The sequence below is a fragment of the Scatophagus argus genome, chromosome 7, assembly GCF_020382885.2.
Source record: "Scatophagus argus isolate fScaArg1 chromosome 7, fScaArg1.pri, whole genome shotgun sequence".
NCBI classification, from domain to species: domain Eukaryota; kingdom Metazoa; phylum Chordata; class Actinopteri; family Scatophagidae; genus Scatophagus; species Scatophagus argus.
In genome coordinates, this window is record NC_058499.1 from 4,347,501 (window position 1) to 4,358,365 (window position 10,865).

Consider the following 10,865-nt stretch of genomic DNA (forward strand, 5'->3'; position numbering starts at 1 on the left):
CACCTGCGGTCCGTGATATTGCAGTATTTCCAGTTGTATTTTGGCATGTATGTTAAGGGTTTTTGTATAATATAAACCTTGTAACTGATTTAAAAAAAAAAAAGTGCACCATGTTCACATCAGTATATTATGGTAGAAAAGGCTAATTTCAAGTCTTGATACCCCCCCAAATCCATTTTACTTTGCAGTGAATGTAGCCTCTCCCTGCTTCTGTTTGCCCCCACCTGCATCTGCAGCAAGAGCTTGATTTGGTACAGCCCTCGCCCATTGAGGCTTTTCTGCCATGGAGCGTTTCATTCTTAACACAGGGGAGGTTTAAAAATAACCAGGGATTCTGCTCTCTTTTCACTTTTGACTTTGTGCTACTCTCTCTCGCTCTCACTCCTCATCTCTCATTCACTCACTTGTTCTCCCGCCCCAGCCCCTTCCTCCTCTCCTCCACCGCCATCTCTATTCTGTCTCTTTCTCCTTCACTCATTTCTCTTGCTTCGCTCCAGTTCTATTTTTAGCCGCCTCTAGGATCCCACCTCACCCCCCCCTCCTTCCCCGTCTATTCCCCGCCACACACCCTCACTACCCCACATCACCCTCCTCCTTTCTCCTGCTCGATGTTCGTCATCGCTCCCTCCTCTCTGCATCCCCTCTCTCATCTTGTCTCTTTTTCCTGCTCTCCAGCTCTTTGCCAGAGAATGTCCTCTACCTCTATTAATCTTTAATCTTTCAAGCCTCGCTAATAATATATTCATGATGCACAACTGTGCTTGTGTTTGTGAGTACCCCAAATTCCTCCTTACACCACCCTTTTCTGTTTGTGTCGTGTCTGTATTTCTACCTCCTTTGTTCTTCTTTCCCTCACTCCCTCCCTCCCTCCATTTACTCCCCTCCACCACCACCACCACATCCTCTGTCAGTCAAAAGGGAGCTGGGGTTGATGGGCAGTGAAGGTTTAAAAATAGCCCAGCTTGCTTGACAAGGTGAGGAGAACTCTGAACACAAGAAGAACATCAGCTCCTCTCTGTCTTTGTCTCCCCACGCTGCGGCCACTTGACCATCTTTTGTTGTGCTTCTGTGAAATGTTCCTGGCTTTCCGGCACTCTTCCTCTTCCTCTTCCTCCACCTTTTGTCTAAGCTGCAGATGGACTTGATTTAACACTGCCGGTCAGATTTGTTGGCATACTTAATTGATAAGCCATTCAAGGCTGCACTCATGTGCCGAAAACCCTAAACATGATCTTGAAAATCGTATTGTTTCACATCCCAGGAGCTGCTCTCACTGAGCTATCAGTGGGTGTTAAGGGCTTTATGAATCCTATACTGTCTTCTCCCTTTGTTCTGCTTCAATCTATACCATCTTATCTCAGCCTCTATGCAGTCTCCATCCTGGCTTCTGTCTTTGTAGCTTAATCTTTGCTTTTTGACTCCCATCTCCACTATCTTGGGTTGTGTTACATGCATCCCTGTTCCAAAATCTAACCGTAAACCCCCACCCCACCAAAACACACACACACACACACACTCTTTGAGAATGGACACCCTGTACGTAAGCATGACATCCAGAGAGGCTTTCCTCAATAGCAGGTGCATTGTAATGTTGGGTGTGTTGACATTTTCTTGACATGAAAGCCCTCATAGGACCGTCCCGCCTGTCACCGGCGCCAAGCTCCACATTGGGTCTCTGAGCCGTTATGATGACAACTTTTTAAAGTGGATAAACCTGATGAGAGGGTGTGTCTTAAGCCTCTGAACAAAGAGGATCGTGTTTGCGTGCATGTTTGTCAGTACGACTATTGCAAAATGCAAAGATAACAGCAGCGGTGGAGTTGACAGTATGTTGATATATGTATGTTGTATGTTGAGTCATTTTACGTAGCTTCAAAACACAAAGTGAAACCACGTGTTCAAGCAGATCATTCATTCTCAGCGAATATGAACCCTTCTGTTTTAACTTTAAGCAACTTTTAAGAACATCTACTCCCTCATGAGAAGAACAGACGTCAACCCCTGCGCTGCCGCATGGCGTGAGAGTGTTGTGAAGAGAACCACACTAACCCCCCTTTCTTCTTTCTGTCTCTCTCCAGTTGTGACGGGAGCCACGGATGGAATCGGGAAATCCTATGCGGAGGAGGTGAGGCTCCTGGACCCTTTTATTTATTTCATTTCTTTCACGGAAAAGCTGTGACTCATGCATACACATGCACGCGCGCACACGCACCGTGTTCACTCATAGGCCACGGTAGGGGAGAGCTCTTACAGGCCTATTAACGTGGAAGAGAGTCCTCACACACATATGCACACACACTTCAATACGGGTTCGTCAACAAGAGCTCATACGGAGGTAACAAGCACACGTTGAACAGGGGCTACCCTGCCACGTGTTTGGCCCATACTTGTGTGGGTGTGCTGGCTGTATAATATAGTCATGTAGGGCCTTTGACTCATACTGATGCTGTCGGTGCTACAGTGGGGCTAGCTGCTTGTCACGCAACAGCAGACCACCATTTTACCAAGCGTATGATGCCAAGAAGGGTTCGTATTTATGCAGACATGTGCAGCTTTTACAAAGAAGATGATAAATGCATCTGTAGTGCATCAGTTTAGATAACTCGGCATGGCACAGCAGCATGGCCACATATCCAATGATCATCCGGGGATGAACTTTGAAACCTAAGGGAAAGTAACTGGGCAGAAAATTTTGGAAAGTGTGGTTCTGACTTACCCCGATCATAAGTCCAGTCTGAAGTTCTCAGGTCTTTACTGCTCTCAAGCCCTCCATCGAAGTCTCTTTTCTGTAGGCACGCTTCCGACAGAGTCGGAACAACAAGCGTGGATGAGTCTCTTTGGCTGCTCTTTGTCGAGGTTGAAGCATACTTACTGAAAGTTGAGAAATAAAAACACGTAACTCCTGCACTTTGGAGAGTCGGTGCCCTTGTTGGGGTCTTTTTTTCTGTCTTGTTATTTTCATATGATGTACTAATGTGATTTCTGAACACATTCACATCGTGGTGGGATGAGTGTGCGTCTCACTAACTGGTGTCTCCTCTCTAGCTGGCTCGTCGAGGATTTGCCATGATGTTGATCAGCCGCTCGCAGGACAAGCTGGATGACGTGGCCAGGTCGCTTGGTAAGTGTCTATAAAAGTGTGTGTGCGTGTGTGTGTGTGTGTCAACATCATGGAAACTTGTTCTGGGTTGAGCGCACAGCGAGTGGGCTGATAAGGATGTGTGTATGGGCAGGTAGTGACGTGCAGCCTCCCACCCCATAGGCTACAGGGTTTCCCGGGCCTCTAACAGGGGCGCGTCCTCAACATAAGGATTTGGAATATAGTCGAAAAGGAAGGAAAATAATCATTGGGTTCTCAGGACAAAATAAAAGTTTATTTTAGAGGTTTTGCTCTGCAGGATGTGCTGCGACAAAGGTGCAGGTCTGCTCCCCTTCCCTTTTTCAAAACACAATGTGTCATTTAGTGAGTAGTTTCACTATTCAGATTTATTCTCTAAATCCCATTTTTCACGCTCTTTTGCACCCCGCTAAGTCATGTGTTTCCTCGGCCTGAGTGCAGGTGAATTAGAAACGCGCAGCCAACCCAGCAGGCTGTTTATTATTTATTTTTTTATGTTCTCATCATCAGGGACCGATTTTTGGAAAAAAAAACCCCAAAAAAACAAACAAACAAAAAAAAAAACCAGAAACCTGTGGCCCAACCTGTTCACTGATGAAAGACCGGTCTGTTTTCTGACAAACATCTCATTCCAATGAGGAATGACGGAACCAACAAATGTGCTAGAAAATGAGCATCCGTATGAAAGGAAGAACTTCTTTCCTCCTCCCTGCTGGCCTGTTTCCAGATTTTAACAGGAACTGAATGATGAGTGGGGGCCCCCCCTGTTCAAATAGTGCCCTCTCCCTGACTCGCTCCCTTTCCATCTGTCTCTGACGTCTCCTACAGCGCAATTTCCCCTGTCGTGCTTCAAGTCCGCAGAGGGGGCTGATGGGTAGTCACGAGCGGGGTGCGGCGTGCCAAACTCTGGCACTCCTCCCTCACGATTAGCCCGGCAAAACCCCCCTCCTTAGCATGTAACCGGGCAACCCACCCTGTCCCACCTATAATTTCACTGTCGCAAACACTTCTGCTCTCTTATCCAAGCGTCTCATTTGGCTTTTTGATTGCACCTACCTGGCAACCCCAAATTATTTCTCCAATTTGGTAACCTCAGCTTTTTCCATTTATGTTTCTTTGTTGCCATGTCCTAAGCATTGCATGATTTTTGATGTGGATTCGCAGTGGGTTATGATCACTAAAAATAAGCTGAACTGGATATTGATTTCAGGGAGGCTCCAATCCTGCCTTTTTTTTCTTTTTACTCACATCTCTCTTAAGTCTCCTCCTTTCTTTTTATTTTTTATTTTTTTAAATCTTGCCTCAACTCTGAATACACTGACACACTACTGGTCTTTCCCGAGGCACATCCCAGGAATTTTCCTCTTATAACTCCCTCTGCCACCTATCAGCTAAACGAGTCTTTGGACAATAAATTCTAATTGCAGCAGGCGCGTCAAACATGACGAGGGAGTGGAGGGAGGAGGGAAGGGGAGGAGGGGTGAGGGGGGGGGGCTAGAAGATCGCTTGGCTTGGTTTGTTGGTACACAGTGCCCTCTTAAGTTTGAGTCTGACAGTGACTGGTGGTTCCAGGTCCCCTTCATTTGAATGGATGAGGATTGCTCTGCTGTTAGGCCAGTGTAATGCTGGCTTACTTTGTGACACATGAATGCATGGTGTGAGTGAAGGATCACCTCAACCTTAAGGTTATCTGACTCTCGTTTGTGCCTTCACAGAGGAGCAGTACAAAGTGGAGACCAGGACCATTGCGGTTGACTTTGGCAAGACAGACATCTACTCCAAGATCGAGGCGGGACTGGCTGGTCTGGAGATTGGCGTTCTTGGTAAGAGCTGATTGTTTATTTATCCCCCCCCCCCCAACCCCCCATCCCAATTCATCCTCACTTTGCAGAACCTGTTGTGCTGCCAACATGAACGATAAGAAGGTCTTTCCTAGAGGACAACAAGACAAACTATACATCACTTCACAAATAAACATTTGACCTTCACCTGCTGCTGCACTGTTTTCAGCAAGAGGTGAAACTTTTAGATAATCATTCATGTGAAAAACTGGACATAGTTCACGGCCTTGGAGGATGTTGTGCCAGAGATTTTGCTGGTTAACCTCTGGATTTCACTGAGCATATCAGCTGTGCCGTGTGTTGTCACACTTATTGTGAAAATGTTTGTCTCTAGTAGTGTGATTTGATCCTGTTTTTAATTCACTTTATGTAGTTCAACTGTCAGTCAAATGTGCACATTATTGACTGGGCAGATGTTTAAGCTGCGGCTGGATGTTCACATTTTCTGAGGGTTGTATTCTTTTTAAAAGTTTGTCTTCAGTTAAAGATAAGACTGTTCAGAAAACATTATTTCAACACCGACATCACGACTCGGGGTAAACGTTTAGTGCTGCACTAAAATTTCAGCTGTTGTTTAATTCAAGGCTTTAAGAGTTCACATTGTACTTTTAGTTCTTGTAGTTGAACACTTAAGGAACTCTGTGTTCTTTTTTTATGATGCCAATTATGGTTGTAAGGTGTGGCTGTGTGTACTGTGGAGTGAAGCCCTCTTTCTGTCTTGTTTGCTTTTGCTGCCACCTTGTGGCACAAATGCATACTAGTTTAATTTCTCCAGCACCAGTTTATTTTTGAAAACAGGAAAATAATAGTTTTTTTTTTCTTTTTTTCTGTTTTTTTTCCTCTTTGTCTTCAACAGTCAACAATGTTGGTGTGTCCTACCCGTATCCTGAGTACTACCTCCACATTCCTGATCTGGAAAATGTGAGTCATGTTGCTTTGATTTCCAAATGGAAATGTTCTAATGTTCCTTATTAACAATACAGATTCCTCAGCCTGTGAGAAAGCACATTTCAAATTTCTTTTCTTTGTCTCGTGCCCCTGTAGTTTGCTTATGGCTTATTTGTGTTAGGCTACATCCAGTATAACAATCACCTGCCTCCTTTTATGTGTATTGGTGATGTGTCTGCTCTCCCCTGTTTAATCATATGATCATACACGGGAGTGTTTAGTTAACCGGCACTTTCTGTGTTTCAGTTCATCACAAACATGATCAACGTGAACATGACCTCGGTGTGCCAGGTGAGTTTGTCTCCGTCTTGTCCGACTCTTCACACTGTGGCACCTTAAGGAGGACATGCTCCATGTACCTTCAGCTTGAACTGCACGTTCCTGTCTGTTTGTTTAAACTTGATCTGTGGCTATCACTTTTCTTCTCCACCTTTCCCTACTATTTTGTTTTTCTCTTCCTCTTCTTATTCTTTTCTCCCCTTCTGCTGTTTCTACCACGGTACCTGCAGTGTCTCAGTTGTTCCCAAAGCAACGGTGGACTACACCAACGCTGTCTGTACTCGCCACCCACGCAACTCTTTCTCTCTCTCTCTTTCTCTCTCTCTCTCTGTCTTACTTTTGGTCTTTTTTTTCAATAAACTCTTTCTCCTCTTACCAAGCCCCCTTGTTTCCGTTTTCATTCATTTTGTCGTTATTTTGTGTGTCCGTTCATCTTGAGTGAGCTTGTGTTTTTGTTCTTCTTTTAGATGACCCGTCTGGTGCTGCCCAGAATGGCTGAGAGGTGAGTGAAATGATAGGCTTCCATGTTTTGCGACATGACTGCAGTCAAACGTCAGTGTCGTGAATGAGAGATTGTGGCATAGTGCTGCACTATGGAAGGAATCTCAAAATCAGACAAATCTTTTTTCGTTTTGTTTTGTACCTGGGTGATTAAAGTTTTTAAAGGTGACTCTTTTATTGTGAAGGAGGACAAGAAATCCTCACCAAGCTCTTTCCATCACTGCATCTCTTTTCCTCTCCTCCTTTGTTCGCAATGCTGACAAGCTTTCAATTCACACAAAGTGCTTTTCCCATCTGATTGGCTGCTCTGATCCCATGTGACTCCTGTTGGCCAATAGCAGCGCAGGAACAGCGTCCCTCCACTACATCACTGCAGCAACAGGCTGCCATGGCAACACACACACACACACACACACACAGCCGCTATCGCACTGTTTTAGTGTGTGTGTATGTGTAACATCATAATGTGTGTATTTCAGGGTTCCCGTTGGCCTGAAAAATCATTGAAAGTTTGAAGAAAAAATAACTTAAAACCCCTAACAAAAACAAAGTGTTGCACTGCTGTGGAGTCGGTGCTTCACATGTCGAGGAAAGCCCTGTGAAATGGACTGCATTGTTCAGGTGGCGCCGTAGAAATTCAGGCTTTCTTGAGTCGACATTGCAGATTAACATTGAAGCCTCTGTGATGTGTCGTTTTGATCAACGCCAAGTTGTCAAAACATTCTAGTTTTGATTCCTTGAATGTCACTCATTAATCTCTGAAATGTGTCTGTTGCTGGTACTTAATGTTCTCTTGGCCTTGCAGACAACAGGATGAAGTTCTTGTCCATCTTTTTGTGTTTTGAATCAGGTCCAAAGGAGTTGTCCTCAACATCTCGTCTGCCAGTGGCATGTACCCTGTCCCTCTGCTTACAGTCTATTCTGCCACAAAGGTATGTGAGGCATTGGTTTCATATTATTGATCAATATCCGCCTGTTTCATCAAGCCAACTCATATTTTTGGGGGTTGTAATAACATTTCACAGAATTAATGTGTTAAAAACTGACCATCTTTCATTCTTTTCTGTGTGCAGGCCTTTGTGGACTTCTTCTCTCGTGGCCTTCAGGAGGAGTACAGGCGTCAGGGCATCATCATTCAGGTGAGTTTGGAGCTCTCTTCTTCTTCTACTACTACTTCTTCTACTTCTACTTCTTTGTGTTCTGTGTGTTCTTGATGTGTGGTATTTGAGCTTCTTTGAGCCAGCCAGGAGTAACTTTCTTTCTTGCCCAAGCTTTGAGAGACGGTAGCACCATAGTCTTCCTCATTGCGGACTCGTTTAAGTCTGTCAGGTTATCTTAACCCAAGTTGAATATTTTCGACACAGTGATTTCTCAGAGAAGGGCTTTCATTTGAGTGCAGACGATCCACAGAACATTCGGACTGTGAAGGCGAGTCCGGGTACCGTAGGCCAAACTTAGGTTTTGGCTATGAATTTTAAAAGTTAAATACGTAAATGAAAATATGTGGCCCATTCATTTTCATTGTGTTTTGCCAGTTTTTTTTTCTAGAAAACTTTGCTATTGACAAAGCACATAAGAGAAATTTTCTCATAGATTAAAATCAGAAGAAGTTACAAAATCCAACTTATTGCTCTCAACTAACCCTGCCCGAAGGACACTGGAATGAACACACTCTGTGATGTGCATTTTGTTCAAATTATGTTGTTCCACACAGAGCTTGTTCTGTTTTTAGCACCCTTCTGTAGTAGTCACTCATGTGCCACCTTGTGGTTACAGTGTGTACAGCAGTTTCACATCAGCAGGTCTTGAATATATTCGATGATCCTGGTCATCAGGCCAATTTACAGCAAAAGGTTTACGTGTTTTAAGTTTAAAGCATCTTACAGTGTCATTGGTCTTAGTCAGAGAGAGGATATATTTACTACCATTTAAATACTTAACATACAACCTTGTTTTTGTTGTTTTTTCATTTAAATGTAAATTAAAAATGGAGACTTCATCCTAACTTAAGAACAAGGAATTTGTTTCATCCAAACTTTAGCCAAGGTTTTAACATAATCTTGTTTTTTTTGTTTTTTTTTCCCCCACGTTTTCCTTTGTCTTCCTTCAGAGCGTACTGCCCTTCTTTGTGGCCACTAAAATGACTCGTATCAGGAAGCCCACCCTGGACAAGCCCACCCCAGAGCGTTATGTGGCAGCTGAGCTCACCACTGTGGGTCTGCAGAGCCAGACCAATGGCTACTTCCCTCATGCTGTCATGGTAAGAAGTGCAAACCTCAAATCACTGAACCGGTCCAAGAATACACGATGTAAACTTCAAACTGAAATTGGCCGTAAACTTCATTTGTTGTTTCTGTCCTCACAGGGTTGGGTGACTACCAAGCTGGTGCCAAGCAGCATCGTCATCTTCCTGGGAGCCAGGATGAACCGTCTGCAACGCACTGGATACCTGCAGCGGAGGAAACTGCGAGAGCAGAAAAACGGCACAAGCTTGAAGAGTGAATAGGAAGAGTGCGATGAAACTCCAGACCGCCACTCTGTTCTGACCCGAGGCTGCGTTTAAGGAAAAGAGACTGTGTTTGTATCTGAGTGATTGATCCACTTGAGGTTTACCTGAGAGTTCACCTTTGTGGCTTCAATAAATGTGCACATCGACGCATGTTCATGATAAATAGGGCAACCTCTGGCCTGATGTGGTGTTTGGAGAGAAATGGCAAAAGAAGGTATGAGCTGAAATGATAATGAAATGCTGCTCTTGGCAAAGGACTTAAAGGACATACACTGATGGTGGAAATAATGCAGTCAAAAAAATTAGTAATTTGTTAATCCTGCTGTTGTAAGCAGTGGAAAACGGTGGTGGGCATTTTTTATATACATGTATAATTATTTATTTTACATGAAAACATGAGCCAAACTCATACCTTGAGACTAGATTTCAAACTGTTTACAAAAGCCATTTAAAGATGGCAAACTCTGCTTCCTATCATGTCAGTTTACTAGCATTACTGAACTGTTATCATCATACATTGGCTCATAGGTTTTTTCCATAATATTGTGTGCTTACTGTATGTTTAAAATACGTGGTGGTGGGTTGTTGCTGCACCAATATAAGTCTTGTTCTAAACAAAGGTTTTTTTTTGTAGTTTATCACTGTTGCGTTAAGCACAAGTGCCTTTCTACTGACATTAATGCTGGAAACGGTCAGATTCAATGAGCGGGTATTGACTGGCTAAAAATGTGTTGGGAAAGGATGCAAGTGAACTGGTGCTATGTCCCTGTGAACAAACTCTCGGAATCAAAATGTAAAACCGTAATAGACGAAGGAAAACCTCTTTCACATGAAGTTCGTCTAACGTTTTGGAAGTATTACAGAAGTATTTTACATCATTAGTAGTTTTGTCACTTTTAAATGCAGACGCATACTACTATGTGTTTGCTGGAAAACTGGAGAACTGCCCCTCTTTACACAGTTCGAGCACATTTGCCCACAGATGACCTGACCTGACCTGTGCCTCCGCTATGCTGCCTTGTGAATGCTTTTCCTCTGTAAAGTCTTTTAAACTCCCTGAAAATTAAAATTTGAATTTCTATATGTAAAATGCACTGTTTACATTTATTTTGCTCAGAACTTGTTTTATATGGTTTGTTAATAAAAGCTCTAGTATACAGCACATTACTGTGTAATTGTGTTGCTTTTTTATTCCTAATGCTTTGGTGGTTTTTAGACTTGTCATGTATATCGGTAACGTAATTACACATGAGATCTCGTCTGCGGTGGAAGAGCTGCTTGCCTGTGTAAGTAACAGCTCTGCACTTAAAAATGCAGTAAATGTATATATTTATCAGCAGTGGAATCTCTTGCAGAATGGACTCTTTCATAGTGTTACATACTGTTGGTTTTAAATTAGTGAGATTATTACTACTGTCACTGCATTAACACGTATATTGTTCTTCATCAAGGTGGAGCCAATTTGAAGTACTTTATATGCTGGTGGGTTGTTTGATCTTTGTCATATTTTATAAACTATTTATAATCTATTTTTTTTTAACAAGAACCCCTTATAATCTGTAATCTGCAAAGACAAGAGTAGAAGCAAATTAAAAATGCATCAGACTAAAAAAGAATATTCCTTATGAAATACAGCGAAGAGGAGCAGGAGAATGAAGATACATACCGG

At 43.2% G+C, this 10,865-nt stretch overlaps 1 protein-coding gene across 1 annotated transcript in view; it reads left to right on the forward strand.

The window, feature by feature from the left end:
- The window catches only part of hsd17b12a (hydroxysteroid (17-beta) dehydrogenase 12a), a 19,667-nt gene extending 9,309 nt beyond the window's left edge, over positions 1-10,358 (forward strand). Inside the window, exons 2-11 of the mRNA XM_046394909.1 lie at positions 2,079-2,125; positions 3,046-3,121; positions 4,834-4,941; positions 5,816-5,880; positions 6,154-6,198; positions 6,654-6,688; positions 7,538-7,619; positions 7,761-7,826; positions 8,798-8,947; positions 9,053-10,358. Coding sequence (XP_046250865.1) covers positions 2,079-2,125; positions 3,046-3,121; positions 4,834-4,941; positions 5,816-5,880; positions 6,154-6,198; positions 6,654-6,688; positions 7,538-7,619; positions 7,761-7,826; positions 8,798-8,947; positions 9,053-9,193 — 815 coding nt within the window. The 3' untranslated portion in view covers positions 9,194-10,358. The remainder of the gene's footprint in view (positions 1-2,078; positions 2,126-3,045; positions 3,122-4,833; positions 4,942-5,815; positions 5,881-6,153; positions 6,199-6,653; positions 6,689-7,537; positions 7,620-7,760; positions 7,827-8,797; positions 8,948-9,052) is intronic.
- The last annotated feature ends 507 nt before the right edge of the window (positions 10,359-10,865 follow it).